The sequence below is a fragment of the Chiroxiphia lanceolata genome, chromosome 10 (assembly GCF_009829145.1).
Source record: "Chiroxiphia lanceolata isolate bChiLan1 chromosome 10, bChiLan1.pri, whole genome shotgun sequence".
Lineage (NCBI taxonomy): Eukaryota > Metazoa > Chordata > Aves > Passeriformes > Pipridae > Chiroxiphia > Chiroxiphia lanceolata.
The window spans coordinates 19400507-19419389 of NC_045646.1; the positions used below are offsets into that span (position 1 = coordinate 19400507).

An 18883-nucleotide genomic window follows, 5' to 3' on the forward strand; every position below is an offset into this window, starting at 1 on the left:
CTTATAACGCCCATTAGAAGGAAAAGAAAAAGGCAAGGGGAGGCAGGGACAGGACAGCGCCGGTCCCCCTCTATCTGCGCCACGACAGCACGGCGCGAGCGAGAAAAAAACCCGCTCACGGCCCGCCCGGTTTATGAGGCAGCGCGTGCGGTGACGTCACATCCCCCGCAGCCAACGGCCGCCTCTGTTTACTTCGGGGGGTGTTGCATATTCATGAGGCAGGTCCCGCTCCTGTGGTGACGTCACACCCCGCAGCCAATAGCCGCGTCTGTTTAGCCCACGGGCTCGTTGCATATTCATATTTATGCATATTTATGCATATTCGTGCTTATGCATATTCATGTAGCTCACATTCCGTGCCGCAACGGCCGCGGCGGGAGGAGCGGGAGGTGGATCCCGGCCCGGCCCGGCCCGGCCCCCCCGTACAGGGAGCGGCGGCCGCGGCCCATGTGTGTGTGCGGGGCCCCGCCAGGCGCTGGAGGCGGAGCCCGCCCGGCCCGTGTGTGTGCGGAGCTGGGAGCGGGAGGCGGAGCCCGCCCGGCCCCTATTTAAGCGCAGCCCCGCCAGCTGCGGCGCTGTGAGCGCGGGGCGGAAGCGCCCGGCACGTCTTTCCCCTTTTCCGGGCGCAGGCGACGAGGATGAGCCAGAGAGACACCCTGGTGCATCTCTTCGCCGGCGGGTAAGTGAAACAAGGCACGGGCAGGGATCCTCCGGCTTTCCCGTCCCTATCCCTGGGCCGCAGGTCGGGCCCAGCGCCCGTTGTCGCTCGGCCTGGGAGCGGGGGCGGCGGCCACGCCTGGGGCGGGACCCGCTGCCTGGAGCCCGGGGGTGTCCCGGGAGGGCCGTGCGGGGCTGTCCCGCTCCCTGTGCCCGAGGGTCCGGGGAGGCCGCTTTCAGCTCCCTGCCCGCTGCCCTGAGGCCCTTCGGGGCCCGCTGTGCGCGTTCGGGCCCGGCCCTGGGAGCGCTCGGGCCTGGGGGTTGTGTTGTGTCGCGGGTGGAGCACTGGGGCGGAGGTTCTCTTAAAAACCAGCGCCGTTCCCGGGGTTTGTCCCTTATCCGGTGTTTTCGTGGAGAAGCCCGCTCTGAAGGGCTCTGTATCCCGGCGGCTGCCCGGGCACGCCGGGTGGCTCGGCGGGCTGGGAGTGCCCGGCCGGTCCCGCTCGTGTCCAAGGGCCGCTGCGTCCCTGGAATGCGTTCCAGCGCTCCGGGGTGTGCTGCCTGACACGGCCCGGCAGCCTTCCACCCACGAAGACAGAAGCAGTGGGAGGGAAGAATGAAGCTAGAAGTAAAGGTGTGTGTCCCCTGTAGCTTTACTTAGGTTTGAGGTAACTCTTGTACCTTCGCAGGTGTTTGGTCTCTCTGCCTTTTTCAGCCGCAAAACGCGCGGGATGTATGTGGTTACACAGCCTGTGGCCCTTCCCGGGACAGGGTGGGAAGGGCACCTGGCTTAAAAGGGAAAGCTGGGGATCCCTAATTGGCTTGACTGTAAAAGCGTGTTTGGGGAGCGAGCGTGGCTGTGCGGAAAGGGGAGTGACACTGAGAACGTGCTTTTTATCCCGTGGGAGAGCTGGGAGCTGTGATTTCCATTTGTGGTCTTCGTTGACAAAAATGAGCTCACTGCTTCTGGACTGGGGTGTTTGAAGTGGAACAATAATGTATTTACAATACTCTGACCAGGTCTGGGTGAACTGGATTACTCGTAGGCACCTTTTCTGTTTCTGGCACACTTTGTAGGTTTGTGCACATTATGCACCTGGTCTATTGCTTGCGTGGAGGCTTTTTCAACCCCTTAATTTCTAGCACTCTGTTTAAGAGGATAGTGGTTATGCAGCAGAAGGTAGATTTAACAGCATGTAATTTTTTTCTTAAGACTTCACATCCTTGTAAGCACTTAAAAAAAAGCAATAGAAGGAGTTCAAGAAAGACAAGGATCTGCTGGAGAGGGTCCAGCGGAGGCCACAAAGATGATTAGGGATCTGGAGCATCTCTCTTATGAGGAGAGACTGTGGGAGCTGGACCTGTTTAGTTTAGAGAAGAGATGACTGAGAGGGGATCTCATTAATGCATAGAAATATGTCACAGGGGTGTCAAGAGGACAGTGCTAGACTCTTTCTGTGGTGCCCAGCGACAGGGCAAGGAGCAGTGGCCCTGAACTAAAATATGAGAAGTGTTCCTCATAAATATGCAAAAGAACCTCTTTATGTTGAGGGTGGCAGAGCACTGGAACAGGCTACTCAGGGAAGCTGTGGATTCTCTCTCTCTAGAAACATCTAAAACCCCCCTGGATATGTTCCTGTGTCATCTGTTCCAGGTGACCCTGCCTTGGCAGGGAGGTTGGACTGGATGGTCTCCAGAGGTCCCTTCCAATCCCTGTGATTCTGTGAGTGGTGCTCACTTGATAGCTCTGCACAGGGGGAATTACTGGGCAGAGTTGTGTGTATTGTCACAAAAAGGTTTACAAACCTGAAACTTAAGACTGGATCAAGATTGCTCAACTCAGCTGGTTCATTCCTATTTTTTGCAGAGAGCTCTGGTCTGTGGTGAGCTACTGGCCAGCTGGGTCAAGGGTTACTCTGTGAGAAAAAGGCTGAGTGCAGTTTCCTCATGTGCATGTGCCAGCCACGTGTTTCCTGTAGCCATAGTCCACTCAAGCTAACAGTTTATACTTGGTCTCATTTAGCAGTAGAAAAGTTTTCAGGGTCATCTCGTGACTTTGCAAATTTGGTGTGCTACAGATCACCTGAGTGATCTTTAGCCTGCGGTGAAACTTAAAAAGCAAGGAAACTTTGTCTTCCTTTACGTTGCACTGGAGTCTCTGTGAAAACAACATGAATACCTCAGTCTGCTGGGGTTTTTTTGTGGTGTCCAAGTTCATTCTTTAGTTCCTGCTTTCTGAAATGAAACTGTAACAGATGACATTGCTGGCTTAGTAACATAGATGGGGCCATCCTGGGATTTCTCTGTAGTTGCCTAGGCTCCAGATTTTTTTTTTTGTGTATCTTCTGTTCTTCCATCATCTAGTCACACAGCAACTGTTGTGCCTGTAGACAACATGTTGGTACTATAAACTCAGGTGCTTTCATTCCAAATGAAGAAGAAATCAGCTGAGCGTTCTCCATCCTTAAATTACAAAGCCTTGTGATTGAAATGTAGGCTGTAGATTAACATTTTGGTTTAAGTATATAAGTGACAGTTACATGCTCTTCTAGTTCACAGAATGGCAGGATATATGCCAAGTTGGAAGGGACCCATAAGAATGATCAAGTCCAACTCCTGGCCCTGCACAGAGCTCTCCCCAAGAGTCACATCATGTGCTGGAGAATATTGACTCCTTAAAAAAAGAGTAGTAGAAACCCTTAATGTTTTGCTTTATAGGGAAGATTAATATGTTTTGGATGTACCTGCTTGCAATCATAATTGGTATATTGAATGAAAATTCGGGTGTTGGCTACAAAAATAATATTCAGGTTTTCATGATTTTTTTACTTAATTTCCAGAAAGCTTATGATAGTAATTTTATATCATGCAAACTTCCATCAGAGCAGTGAACTTGCCTGAGTGTTTCCTCAGCAAAAAGAGGGACTGTTTTGGATTTGGAGGTGTGTTCAGCTGCTTTGCTGAGTTAACAGTTGGGTAGTGTCAGGTTTGCTTCTCTTCTTCACTCCTGTGCTTCCTGCAGAAAGTTGGCTGCTTTCTAGTTTAATATGTGAGAGAGTGTAGGGAGGAGTCTCTTTATTTGTCTTGATTATAGAACTGTCTCAAATTGGTCTGTCACTGAAATCACTCTGATGGAGTTGCAGAAAATGTATTTAAGATAAATCTTTGAATTCTCAGAGATCAGACACCGTTGAAATTATGAAGTAAAGGTGAAAGATTCTTGGGGTTTTCTGATTAAAAAGATGATAATAATAATCTCTAGTGGGTATTGTGATAATGGGGACTTTTTTTATGCCCTTTTAGAAAATAGCCACTTGAGTCATAACCAACTTGTCAAGCACTTAGCTCGTCTCTGCCCTAACATACATTCCCAGTATGTAAACCTGGATGTCTTTCAGAATGAGTGAGAAGAAGGTTAGTACCTTCCTGTCCAAACTTGGTTATTTTTATATTCAGATATGCTTCTGTGTGGAATAAGGCAGTGTTTGTTTAAAGCTTGGGCTTTGCTCCATGGAGTTATCAAATTGCATGGAAATTGTGGTCAGTATTTGAGACACTGAGCCACTGGTGTGTTTCTCATATTTCTTTCTAGATGCAGATGCTTGGAGTGGTTTTTACTTAACACAAATGTTATTGTAAATGTTTATTTCCCCTGGCTCCTAGTAGAAGCTACACTGTTCATTGCCGATGTTGATGCTTGATCCCCTGGTGCTGTTTTTCCTGTTTTCACTTGTAGGTTTCTATGTGGCGGCCCATCGAGGGATTTTATTTTTACACTGTTAATTAGAAATAGCAAGTTTGATTAGTATTTTTAGTTTAAGGATGTGAGCTCATCTCACTTCTTTTTTCTACTAGTAAAGAAACATAATTGGTGAATAAGGGGCTTAAGGGTTTCTGGCTGCCAGTGCCCCTAGATACTATATTAATACTGAAGATGGAAATGCTTATCTGCAAGTTGAACAGTATAATAACAGTATAATAGCAGGAAAACTGTAAAAATTCAGGTTTAATGAACTACATTCTTGCTTTTTCTGAAAGCTATACTTGTTAAAGCCCTTATATGCCATCAAAAGACTGATACTGCAGACTTAATATCCAAACTTGCAACTTTGTCGATATGAAAGTTACTCTGGTCGTAAGATGGCTCCATGAAATTGCTGACAGATTTTGGACTGAATTTGCAGTGATGAGACAGGAAGGAGTTCTGTTTGCAAGAGGCTTGGATACCTTTTTTTTTTTTTTTGACAGAATGTTGAGCTCAGTTTTCTTGCTTTTCTTTTGACAGCCAGTATTTGTATGGAACTTTCATTTTCATGCAGGAAAGATAAATAGTTGGTAAAATACATGAATGAATGTAGACCTGAGATAACAGGGTCAGGGGTTATCTTCAAGTCTTTGAGGCTGTGATTACTGTGAAAGGTGAATCTGAGGCTGACACCATGCAGGCTTGTCTTTTATTTTTATTACATATATAATTATTTCAAGGAATAAAAAAAGTCTTGCACTGAAAATTTCAGTTCTAGGTCAGCTGACATTGACACTGAGAATTTTAATCTCCTTTAGAGCATTTATAGACAGTCCACTGCCTGGATTGGAGACCCTCATCCGTGCTGGAGCTCTCTGCTCTTACTTGCAGGTGTGAAAGGTAACAGTAAAAGATACTGAACTTCTCTGGACAAACACAGTGACTCCTTAGCAGATACCTTCAAGTTGGAATAATATGAGAAGGCTTTCTTATGCAGCCATCTCTGGAAATAGAACCTGGGAAGGCTTTCTTATGCAGCCATCTCTGGAAATAGAACCTGGGATTTGAACACCAAGTGGGTTTAGGTTTTTGAAGCATGTGCATTTTTCTTTCCTTGCAGCGTCACACAAATAATACAGATCTGTCTGGGGAAAATGGTTGTCAGAATTGTCTATGTTCAACTACCAGCAGAGCTTAAAGCCCAGTAGGTTTGTTTCTGTTAGTCTGGTGAGGTGATGGACTTCTAAAGGCATGTTACTGATGAAATTAAATGTATTGGGGGGGGGGGGGTTGGGGCTTTTATTTCCATGGGTGCTGTCTGAAATAAGCTATAGTTTAGGTGAGCATTGTCATCTCCCTAGGTTCTTCTGTCCAAGAGATGTCCAGTATACAATTGTTCTTAGTTTTGCTGTCTTTCTTTCAAGTTTGTCATGATCCTGCAGGTTAGATAATAACCACATGTCTCATGATGTACATGTATCTGTTTCACTGAGCACCATGTCTCTTAAACTGTACAAGAAGGCTCAAGTTGAAGACTTAATTCTCTAACTTCACACTGGTAATAGTGGTGGGATTTTGGGTTTCCTTTTTTTTTTTTTTTTTACCAGTGTGTTTATTTTTATGGATTTACCCACTTATCTCTGGGTTTCTACCCTTCAGTTTACTTAGGCCCTACAGGTGGTTTCTCATACCCTTTTATGATCAGGTGTTTCTGATTAAAGGTTTGTGGGTGGTTTTATACTCACTTGGCAAAGCTGAAAAAGGCTTATAGTAAACATTGATTAGAGGCAAATGTCACATCTAGGATAGATAAGAGGAGCAAGTGGTCTTCTGAACAGCATTCATTAGAAAGTGCTATAAAAGTTCAGACACAGAAGTGTCTCAGATCTTGCCGTTTTTCACTTGCTATTTACACTCTATCAGCAGGAATGTATTTGCTCACCTATTGACCCTACCAGGTGAAACCCATCAAATCCTGGAGAAAAATTTGCACCTAGTAAGTGTTCTTACAAGTCACAGTTGTTGGGGCCTAGTGCATGACTGGAGATACTGAAGCCCCAGAGTGGTCTTAGGTAGTAAAAATGTCTGAAGTAGTTCACAAAATCCCACCCGTGTTATGAGGAGAAGAAATCTAATAATTTTCTAACTCTTAAAAAATGTTTTTCCCAACTGTGCTAGCCCATAATTTGTGTTAAACCACAAACTAAAAAAACTCCCCTTAATTTGAGCTGGTGAGGAGGGTAGCAGCGAAGGTGGCAGCAGTCTGCTGGCCATTTATAGAACACTTGGAAGCTGGAGCTGCTGGCTGGCTGCTGATGACCTGCCAGGACTTGGAGCACAAAAATGTAGCTGTCTCTTTGACAATATTTCCAGTAGTGTGTTAAATAAGCAAGGCCAGAAATATGTTTCTAAGTAAAACACACTGTCATTGCTGCTGGTGACAGCAGCTGGTATTGCTGCTTAGAAGTTGCTTATTTGTACAGAGTGCATAGTTCTTGAATTGTCTCTCTTCTTTATTTACCCACAAGTTCTGTTTGCTGACAGTTCCTCATAAACAGGTTTTTGTCAAGCCTTGCAGTGTTTATCTTAAAGGTCAAGTGAACTAGACAAGTCAGAGGAGTTACTACATTATGCCTTCATTTAGTGGTTGTTCAAACTCAGTGGATCTTGTTACCATTGAGAAGGTCTGATTCTTCAACATACCAAGGCCTTTTCTTTCACTCCTTCACTTCCAGATGTTACCTTTATTATATGGGACTTTCTGAGGGCTGGGAAAGTGGAGTATTAGACTTTGACAGAAGTAGAAATTGGGGATTTTTCCAAGACTTGAGTGATATGGAACCATGTACCACTATAAACCTTTTTGCTTTCTTCAACTCTAAGTAACAGTTTGAGATCTTGAAGATAGGGGACAGAAGAAGCTTAATTCAAACTGTCAATAGTTAGTGGAAAACATTGAAAATGGTCTTGGGTTCGATTGAATCATCTTGATTCATCAACCAAACCAAAGAAACTACCCAACAACACAACAGCAAGAAGCTGCCAAGGGTGCTGATTATTTGAAATTACTTGAGTGGCAGAATGTAATGCAGGTAAAGGCCCTTAAAGGGAGGCAGGTGATCTGCTGCTTCCTTATGATTGCAGGTAAACATCCACTGGCTGCCACTGACAAGTGCTTGCTGTAAGCAGACTTAAAAAGAGCAAACATTGAGTAGCTGTGTATCTGCCCTCTTCCCCAGTAATCTCATAATCCATTGTGGAGTGAGGTGTCTGACCCATCCACAGTGAATGTCTGGCAGAAGTGCTGCTGCAGTCAAGCATCCCCTGTGATTTGGGTGTGGTGCATGGGAGCATGCAGGACACAAGCTCCAGGGCAGCATTAATCTTCAACTTTGGAAGATTTTTCTGGTGAGATGTATTCTGGTGTGAGGTAGCTGGGGAGCATTAAGGGCTTCAAATTCCAAGCCCTGTTCAAGAATGTAGGCCATGGGGGTTTTTTGTCCTACTTTCTTCCCCACTTGCATGGTATTTATCTCGTTAATATAAATAATACTATGTGATTACTGTGGCTCAAAATCAAGTTCTCATGTAACCTGCCCAAAATCAAATGCAGAAAGATTTTCAGGAAAGTAAGCTCAAGGGATTTTGAAATGGAGAGGTCGCAAGAAAGGAAATAAACTCTAAAGCCAGCTTCCTACATTGCCTGCTGAGGCACATTGCCATAGAGTGGTGTCTGCTTTGAACTGCAGGAAATACAGTAACTTGCTGTCTGCTCAGAACTTTAGAGCTTGAGCCTCTTCATGTCAAGTTGTTTTGAGGGCTGGTCTACCTGTGGTTCTCATGTGGTGTTCATGTTGTGAACCTTCACATGTTACAAGCTCCTGCTGTGTCCAGCACTGGCTAAAATAAATCTTAGCACATCTATCCTGTCTTTCTGCAACTCTAATTTTAAAATACAATTAGAAGCAAGTGAATTGCTCACTCCAAGCATGCTGCTCCAAGATGTGTGTCAGTCTGTAACTGGGTGAGTGCAACACACTGAAAGACTGGGTCATCGTCCTGCCATAACACTTTTTTCCAGACTGACAAAGAAACTTGATATCTTTCTTCAATTAAACCTTGGAAGAATAGACTTCAGTCTAATGTTGGAGGTAGAGATGGGCAAGATGCCTTTAGGCTTAGTAATAGGACACCTCTAGGTCACTAGGTTTAAATGGAGCATTAAGTGAACATCATGAAATGCTATCCTACTTTGCAGCTGTACTGTCAGTTCAATCCATACAAAAAGATTACTTTTTTAGAATGCAGTGCTGTATTTTTGTATTCTCTGCAGTAGAAGAGTCATCAGTCTACCCACCTATAAAAATTTATAGGAAGTCTTGAGTCTTAACTGTTATTCCTAATTTGGACTGAACTCTCCTTTGCATTTTGGAAAACATTATTTTAAAAAGATTGAACAGGCTTACAGCTTTTTAAAGGGTTTGAGGGTGTTTGAACTTCTTGTGTTAGAAAAGAAATAGCTGATAATTATGTTGTCAGAATCAAACACCTCCTCTAGTTATTGCATTGGGGAAGCAAATGCTGGGCCCTTTGAATGTTGTACTAATTGTGTTTATGTGTTAGTGGATTTCAAACTGAGTTGTTAGCGTTAATACCTGAATTGAAATCTAGGTTTACGTGTTGGGATGGATTTTTTGATTGCTTTTTAAAGGATGTAGTGTCCTGGTCATAGTTTTAAGAAGGGTGTTTAGCAATGTTAAGAATACTGATCTCTGAAAAGGTTCGAGGAAAGTGTCAAGGGCTTTTCTGTGATGGTAATGTAAATGCATTTGGGGCTGTCTTGGAAATCAGAATTTGTGAATTTGGTATTTTTCCCTCAGAGGGTTTATTTAAACAGATAGGAATGCAGATCTTAATAAGCAAGTAATGAATCAGCACCAGAAGAATCCTCTGAGCAGGGCTGTGCAAAGGCAGTGTGTTCTTGGCTGTGTTCTGCTCCAGCAGCACGGCAGGAACTGCACTGTCAGCACAAGTTGTGCACGGCTTGCCTGGACATGCTCACAGGAACAGACTGAGGCAAAACCTACAAGTCTTTACCTGCTCATCCCCTTGAGCTCTTTTGTCTTCCCAGATTCTGCTCTGTAGTATCTTATTCTGCCTTGCTGTACTGGCAGAACTCAGGAAACACTCACGAAATCTCTGCTTTCATGGTACAATGCCCAAAATACAAATGGAGTTTTGAAGATGTTATTTAATTGCCATGGCACAGATTTTACCAGGTTTTACATGTAGCCCTGTGTGCATAGTGCATAAATCTTTTCTACCCTTAAGGATTTTTGGCACCTTGTTTGTGGTCAGGAGTGCACTAAACATTAAAAAAAACAGTTAAAATTTACCATAAGAAGTTAAACATTTCAGCTACTGAGCTGCTTTCCAGAGCTGATTTGAACAGCGTGTACTGAAGACTGTGCTCCTTCACCACTTTTTGTCCATTTAATTTTTCACTCCAACTTGTGGGGTTAACAAACTGACTTAACACTTTGCTTGCCTTCAAGGGCAAATAGCTGCAGCACTGTCATACATGTTCTAGTTGGTTCTCTACCTTTTGCAGTTTGACTATATTATAATGCTAATTCTATGTGAATGTATCCCTCAGGTTTTTTGCAATTACAAATGTGATGAGCCTGTTTATTTTTGCAGATGTGGAGGTACTGTTGGTGCAATTCTGACATGTCCACTGGAAGTTGTGAAGACACGATTGCAGTCCTCCTCTGTGACTCTCTACATCTCTGAAGTTCATCTCAACACTGTGAGTGGTGCTGGTGTCAACAGAGTGACCAGAGTTTCTCCTGGACCTCTCCATTGTTTGAAGTGAGTGTACATGTCACTAGGTTTTGGGTTCATTTTGGGGAAGAGAGAAGTGTTATGGACAAATCTGTATGAAAGACTCGAAATATTGTCTGTCATGATGTTACCATGAGATGACTTTGCATATTTTGCCTCTTAACTGTAAGCTTCACATTCCAATTTTCTGAATGTCCTTCATGCTTGAGTTTGTATTGTGAATTAGCCAGAGCACATATACCTTGTACAACACACAGCTCCAAACTGCATCCCCGAAGTTCACTGGGAGCACTGTGACACAGCCAGACTCTCACTCTCATCCTGAAAGTGTTATCCAAATCCTGGAAGTTACTGAATATGGAGGCAAGGAAAATTAACTCAGTTTCTTAGGGTCTTTTGACTTTCACCACTCCATACACTTTTCAGCTTTTGAATATCTTCTGGTGGATGTGTGACTAGTAACATTTTTTTAGAACTAATAAGAAATAAGTACACCCAGCTTCTGCAAAGGTCTGGGGTGTCTTGTTTGCATGATGCCTCACTGAAAGGTGACTGACTGCCTTTCTTCTCCTTGCCAGCAGTGCTTGTGTAATTCAGGAGCCAGCAGAAAAGTTATAAGGCCATAGTTAAACTGCTTATACAGACCACAGGCAGGGTTCACTTCACTCAAGGGGACTCAAGCTAGCCAGTTAAGGGCAGGAGAGGTACCTTCAATATCTGGGAATGAGGGGAAACTTCCTCCTGGAAGGACTTGCTGCTGTTTCTTGCATTAGAAAGAATTTGCCAAGACTCAATCATCTATCTTGTCTTCCCAATTAATTAGTGAGAAGTAGTTTGTAGAGAACCCCTTCTGGCAGTTAGTGTAGGATTTAGGCCTCATCTGGTTAGTGTATAGGATTTGCTTATGGAGGTTGTACCCAAATAGCTCCTTGAATGGAAGATCATCCTTAGCATGAAAGGTTTGATTCAGAGCCTTTTTATGTGTGAGCTTGATAATGAACAGATATGTGGGAAGGAAAGGCTTGGATCGTGACAAGCAAGAAGAGTTCCATCTGACACACTTGCCTTATTGGCTTCTCTTGATGGAAGTTGAGCCCTTCAGCTTCTTTCTGAATGCTTGGTTATGAATTTATCTTCTGTCTAGAAGTGTATCTGAATGAATAAAAGGTGGAATAGATGTTTGTTTCTTATGTTCCTCTGCTAGAATCCTGCTATGCTTTAAAAGGATCCCTAAAGCCAAAAATAACTTGAGTATTCCCAGGAAGTGAATTCAGACTGAGGCAGAGGTAATACATGATGACCTTCCTTGGTAGGACTTGTTTGTTGTGTTAGTTTGTTTTTAACAGTTGTCTTCTTACATGTGCTGTTTATCTGTCATACAAGAATGTCTCTTCTGCTGCTTTTGTTCTTTGCTTAGATATGTTTTCTTTCAGGTCATTATCAAACAACTGAGATGGAAAGTCTGGGTTTTGAGTTCTTTATTAAATATGAAAAAAAATCCCAAATAACGTGGCAATGGACTGTGACAATAAAAATACATAGGTGCAGGACAGAATTACTCGTGTTTAAGATACTGGAGATGTGTAGTGGGGAAATAAAACTCTGTCACTCATGCCCTTACTGTCACTTGCTTTTATTTTTTTTTGACTCATGGTTGTCAGAGTTTGGTTGTCTCAGCAAATTCGGTGCAGTGCTCCAAGGCTCTCAATGCTCAGTCTAAAAGCAGAGAGAATCAGGCAAATTATGTCAGAATTTCAGTGAACTGACTGCTGTAGAATCACTTCTGCATCTTAAGCATCAGCAGAGGTGAGTTCAAAGGCATCTCTGTAAAGAAACAGACTTGGAATAACTGGTACAGGTGACTCCATTCCCTGGCAAGAAAACCAAATTCCTTTATTCTTAAATATCTGTGTTATATGTCATATTACAGATTCTCATAATTAACCTTGCACAATTTAAACCTGAGGTCTTGATAATGGAAATCTCACTGACCTCCCAGCACAGGCTTCTCCATGTGACATAAGTAGGTCAACTGAGGTCATATGGAGCACTTGTCCTGCTCTTCCAACCATGGATTTGCCCTTTGCTGCACTTGTTCAATAAACAAGTGCAGGCTCTGGGATCTGCTTATTAATGCAAAAAGCCTGTGTCTTATTTTCAGTGCAGACTCTGGAACTCCTCCAACTGTGTCTGAATGCAGAAGGGCATCAGTAACTACCTCCATGATAATCCTGTTACAATCTCTCTAAAACTTTGCTACTCTGTCAAATTTTGGGACTTTAGATCCAGAAGAAACAAATAGACCTGGTACATTTCACTCCTAAGTGCAGATTCCTTCTGCTTTGAATACATGTGCTGTATGTGCATACATACATGTGTACCACAGGGTATGGTGGTAGTGATTTTTCAGTAGTGTTTTAAGTGGACACAGATCATGTTAGTTGGATTCAGCACTGCAACTGCTAACAATGCTTTCAGGATATCAGGCAGGTCTAAGTAGTTTGTATTTCCAAAGTGACTTTGAGTTTGTGTTCAATATTCCAATTATTGCTGTGGAGCAATACTACCCACACGGTGAAATGATGTCTGTTACGGACACAAAGATAAGATGCTGCTGGACACATTATTTCCTAAATAATGCTGGTAACTTCAGAACCACTGTTTCATTTTTGCTTATTGAAAGCAAATGTAAACTTTCAGTTGGATTTAGCAGCAGAACAGTAGTGAATCAGCTACTGGAAATCAGAATAGGCTTAGAATCTCCTTCAGTGGTATAGATGGCTTTCACTCATTTCTTCTGATAGTATATTCCAAATAAAATGGCCATTTATGCAAGGGTAGTGTGCTTTATTGAGTAATTGACTTGTCATTAACCTGCATCTGTCTTTGAAGAAGAAATATATAGTAGAACTATTTGTGTGTATTGGTCAACATTTGTAAATCAATGAGCACAGGCTTCTGTTTTGCAGCACTTGGGAAAGTAGTTAATTCTTAACTTTAAATATGGTTCTAAAGTAATTGCTAGAGCAATTTGCAGTAATGGTATGCATGTAGTCCATGTTTCTCCTCCCATGTCCTACCAGACTTTGTAAAATACCAATGTGATTAACATCTGGATTGTTGGACAGATTGACTTCCCTAAAACTGAATACTAATGAATATTCTCTTACCATGCCAGTGTACCTTGCTGCATAATGGTTTTCAGTGCTTTCTAAAATCCACTGCTCTGTGGGATAAGTGTTGCAAACACTAAAGTACAGTAATGCCTCACTTGAGGTCTCAACTCACTGCTTGAACCCCTGTTTCTCTGTAAATTCCACAAAGATGGAAGGTCACACCCTGCTGCCACCCAAGCAGTCTTTTCCAAGCTGTGTTAATGGTGGACATGGTACATGAGATGTTATGACTGTACTGAGACTGTGACTCTTTGCATGGGTTACACTCCTGTCTCAGTTAACATCAGTGAATTACCTTGCATGGAGAAGTAAGGATTGTCTTTTCTGGAAGGCAAGACAGTCAAAAGGCAAAAAACCCCTGACTCCACAGCTCAGCAGCAGTGCTTGGTTGGAGCACACAGGCAGCAGTTCAGAACTGAACAGGGAATCCCTGCCAGCCTCAAGGAATGGCCACTTCTTATGGTGGAGTTTTCCATTTCCTTTTACTGTAGCCAAACTAGTCACCATATGTCAAAAAATAAAACTAAGGCTCCTAGTTGAATACCTAGTGGATTTAAATAATGTATGGGTATGAGAAAGGCAGGATGTAGAGGAAAGCAGCCTTCCAGATACCAGCTTCTGATGTGTAACTTAGTGTACTGTTGGGAATCTTGTAGAATCAAACCTGGGTAGCATGTGCAAAGCCACGTTGAGGTTTGTCTTTTTTTGAGAAGAGATAATAAGGATGCTGCCAAAGTGTTCCTGGCTGGACATCATAAACAGTAGAGCTTATGAGAGCTTACATCTTCCTGAGGAGCTCTCAGATGGAGTATGACTCAGTGAAACCAAGCCTTCTTAAGTCTCTCTCCTCTCCTCCTCTCTTGCCCTTTGCCCTCTGACCCTTCCACTCCAAACAGTCAACAAACATGTGGACCTAAAGGGTGGTGAAAGGAATGTAGCATAGAACCAAGTATTTTTGCCTCCTGAACAATCTAAAACCTACAGGAACGTGGACATTTCCATTCTTAGTATTTTCTCCCTGATTAGAGGACACTTTCTTTAGCTTCCTGATGACAGACAACTCCATGCATGTATGTGTTCCTGTATTTGAGGTAAGTCTGTATTGACATCATAAGTCTTACTTCTGCACTTAGTTTCTGGATTTATATGGCATGTCAAGCAGTAATGGAATTTTTTATTCTGATTCTAGGAAATAACTAATTTTTTGTGGTCAGCACTGTATTGTCAGTTATTATGAAATTTTTTCAGAGTAGAGGTTAAAGTGATGTATTTGTTTGCCAGTGCATTTCTTAATTTTGATCTGAATGTTACAGTATTGTCTTTTTTGTTTTCTAGGATGATCTTGCAAAATGAAGGCCCTCGTTCTTTGTTCAGAGGGCTGGGTCCTAATTTAGTAGGTGTTGCTCCTTCCAGGTAAATATAAATGTGTACATTAAATAAATTCAGGGATTCATTTGCAGTGAATTTTGCATCTGCAGTTGTAAATACTTAATAGCAAATAACTCATTTGTTCCTGGGATAATTGTGTTGTCTGAGAAATTGAGCTACTTGTACTTCAGAACTCCAACTGTCTCAGCACTCACTATCCCTTGTGCTATTATAATGGCATTTACTGTTGTGGACTATCCCTTATACTGTTGTGGACTATCCTTATCCCTTAATTGTCCAATTAAAAAGAAAAATGCTTAAGGAGTTGCACATGTAAACTAGAAGTTTGTACCTTAGAAGACACAAAGGTAGATCTAGCTTTCAGTTAATCCATCATCATCAGGAAGCAATTATGTGACTGCAGCCTCAAAGCACTGGGTCTTTCTTCCTAAGTTCTGGTGAAGTACAGGCTGGTGCTCCCCTGCTTTAGGGAGCCTGTTCTGAAGCTTCAAAAGGGGCAAGGCTGGGTAGGATGAGACACTTAAGAGCTGGTCCAGAGCAAGCAGATCCAGCAGTGGGCTGAGCTCCAGAGGGTACTGGGGCACTGTCAGAGTGCAGAAGGGGAGGATGTAAATCTCATCTCATGGGCAGTGGTATCGCTGTTCTCTGTTGCTCTGCATCAGCACAAATACTCCAGCTTCAGGCTGGTGCTGGCAGTCAGAGCAAGGAGCAGGTGATGCCAGAGTTTGAATTTCTCCTTACATATAAGTGTTAGCCAAAGTTCAGTCCGAAAATAGGAGAATATGTAAGAGTATAGAAACAAAGCTGTGTAAAAGTAATATAACTACTTAATCCTGGATGAGGCTATAGTTGGTTTCTTGCTCATTTTTATTCTCTTCTGCTTAAGAGAAGTTTCTTTATGCAGAGGGAATATATTCCACAAGGGCTTTATTATTCCCTTGACTTAGTGCTCTGCTTTTGTTTATTTACTTACTTTGCCTGAAGTGAAAGCATTCCTGTCTCCTACACACTCAGCTAGAGAGTATCTTTTCTGGTTTAAGGTGCTCGAATGTTCCTGGAAAACATTATTAAACTGAACTTTAGCTCTGACAGATGAGGCAATGTTCTGTAGCTCCTCTGCATAAGAGAAAAACATAATGCAGGAAGTGGAGTGTCTTTATTAGATTTTTTTTTTTTAAGGATTTAGGAATACCTGAGGTATTTTCTGATCACTACCTTACTACTGCTCTTTGGAGAAGCTGAAGTAAATCCAGTATCTTTTTTTGTTCTTTACACCTGCAGGGTATCAGCACTTCCTAATCTTAAGAGCCTGTACTTCTGCTGGTAGACCAGTCTGTTCTATCAAATGTTCAACACTGATATCACTTTAATAGCAATTTTTATCCAGGAATAGGTTCCATTTTATAAGTTACTATCCTCAATGAAAAATATCCTCACTTGCAAAAAAAAAAAAAATCTTTTTTCTTTTCAATAAATTTTGTGTTAAATCTTCTAATTCCCTTTTCTTCTCCCAAGTGAAATGCTTAGCTTGTTTCCTCCCCCCCACCATACCAAAAATGTCAACTTGATGTAGTGTGTGAAGTCTTATTTATGAGCACATCCCTATTTCCCTCTGGCTGCCTTGGTCTTCCTCTAGTACTTCATTTCAATTAAGCATTAGCTAAGTGGATTTAACATCAGCTCTTTGTTTAAATAAGCTGTAGAGAAGCATGTTTCATAACACATCCAGTACACTTAACTGGTCAGGTTCATTTGAGAAATGACACCCATGAAACAAGCACTTTATCTTTTTTGTAATAACGAAAAACATGTTTGCACAGCTAATGAGGTTAATGTTCCGTTCATGAAAAGTTGCACGTTCACTTTTTCTCTTGAAGAGAAGTGTTTAAAGAAACTGAGTAACAACCTGCAATCTTGTTTTAGGTGTATTTAAAATAATCTTTTTAGCTTTAATGAGTGAAAACAAGTTTTCATATTTTCAATTATTTCATTATTATTTCAAATTTTCATATTTTTCATAATATATTGAATTGGCATGCTGACTTTTGTCTAGCTTTGTTTTGCTACCAGATCACAGACTTGAGTGTAATACAAGTTTACAAAATTCTTTTGGGAGTGTATTCAGAGAGAAAAAGTGTCCATTCTAAATACAGAACTAAAGAAACAAAATGTAGATACCAGCTTCACAGCTGTTCTAGCATTTGACATATAAATATTTATAACCATGACTTAGCAATATTTACATCTTAAATGCTACAATATTAAGAATACTGTTGGGGGGGTTTAAAAAGCTACGTACTTGTTCATTCTCTTGAAATTGTCATGCTATTGAAATGAGTTTAGGTCCATTAGTTTTTCTCATATTAAAGTGTTGCAGAATACTGAAACTTGAGTTTTCAGTCCAGCAGTGTTTTTATTCCCAGTGTCACAAAAAGCACTGCCATATTTCTACTTATCTGTTCTTCCCCTCACTGGTTGGTAATTGGAGCTGTTGAAGAAGAAAAAGTTAAAATGCATGATCTTTGGTTTTTATTGTCTACTCCTAGAGTAGTCCCACTATGTTACAGGAGTTAATCCTTGAGTAGTTTGTTACTGAGGAAGTAAATTTTAACCCAAGATCATTTAGATTAGTGAACTTAATGGCACTGCTTATTAAAAATATTGACACATAAAACATAACTTGGATTTTGTTCTGATTTTAGAGCCATATATTTTGCTGCTTACTCAAACTGCAAGGAAAAGCTGAACAGTATTTTCAATCCAGACTCTACCCAGGTACACATGATTTCAGCTGGTGTGGCAGGTAAGGATCTGTAACTTTTTAGCTTTGTTCTCCAGTCATATCTGCAAATGAGAAGTGACAAATGTGGAAAAAAAACCCCCAACAAAACAAACCAGAACATGTTTAGTAATTGCATAATGTTTTCTTTTAGTGGTTACCTGCCTTGGCCTCTCATTAAACAAGCCATCTGGAGAATATATGCATGAAACTGCACTGAGTGATAAATAACAGTGTGTGTGAATAGTCTTTTCTAGGAAACCTGCATGCCTGCTTTTTCAATTGTTAGTTTGTGAAATGAAAAAAAGAAAACTTTGAAAACAGTCACTTGTTGTTCTATAAGATATAAACATTGTTTACACTGACTTCAGGTTTATTTCTTCTTAATCTACTTTTTTTGACCACCACTTTCTGTTACAGCTTTGTGTATCTGACTTATTTTTGTCCTTCTGAAATATGCCTGCAGGTATTTGTGTAAGTTATATGTAACACTCGTTCCTCCTTTGTTCATATACCTCTCTATATGAAGTTTACTCTACCACTGAAGAGACGTAGAAGAGCAGAGTTTTCATATATTTTCATCTCCAAAGATCAATTTCTATTTTATATCTGCAGTGTGACTTTGGTATGTTTGAGCAACTACCAATATTTGTTGCTTGATTTGTGTATTCTGTGCTTTGGGATCATTAAGGGGAGTTAAAAGCAACTGAGCTGAGTTATGGGCATGGACTTGTGCTTTGAAAATCAAAACTTGGGCTGGCAACGCTTTACCCATTGTTGCCTGTGTTTTTGCTGCACAGAACCAATTTTTCAAAAGTTTGGGGGTCTTTTTATGTGTAGGCCATAGGCACTTCATAGATGAATTCTGACAGTTTTATTGTTGAAGTTTCTAGTTCCTGTCAAACTTACAACCAGAATGTGAGTACTGGCAATCTGGGATGGACTGACGAAGGTCACGTCACAATAACGAAAAGGATTAGTTTTGCATTTAATGCTGATGATCCAGTACAAAGAAATTCTATAAAGCATATAAAATATGTGACATTAGCTTTATATTTAAGTGCCACTGTCCATCTCTGGCACATGAAATGTGATAGAGGTTTTTAATCTTTAAGATGTGAAGAGATGTGTTATGTTTTGCCCAAATAAGACAAGGATGATGAAAGGATTTTTTTTTTTTATCATCTAGAAGTGCGTGTTTTGTTTTTAGGTGAAAAACACAGGGAATGAATTGGAAAGGCATTTAATGTAGAGTTCATCCTAATCAACTAATTGTGCCAAGAAAAACTGAAC

The 18883-nt window shown here is 41.5% G+C and overlaps 1 protein-coding gene across 2 annotated transcripts in view; it reads left to right on the forward strand.

The window, feature by feature from the left end:
* Nucleotides 1–455: 455 nt before the first annotated feature.
* SLC25A36 (solute carrier family 25 member 36) overlaps nucleotides 456–18883 on the forward strand; it is a 32549-nt gene continuing 14121 nt past the window's right edge. The window contains exons 1-4 of one of the 2 annotated variants that reach the window (XR_004358940.1): nucleotides 456–679; nucleotides 10103–10273; nucleotides 14758–14835; nucleotides 17514–17614. Coding sequence is in view for 1 of the 2 variants with exons in the window: in XM_032698556.1 (XP_032554447.1) it covers nucleotides 639–679; nucleotides 10103–10273; nucleotides 14758–14835; nucleotides 17514–17614 (391 nt within the window). In the remaining variant the exon portion in view is untranslated. The remainder of the gene's footprint in view (nucleotides 680–10102; nucleotides 10274–14757; nucleotides 14836–17513; nucleotides 17615–18883) is intronic. The other variant, XM_032698556.1, reaches the window with a different exon arrangement.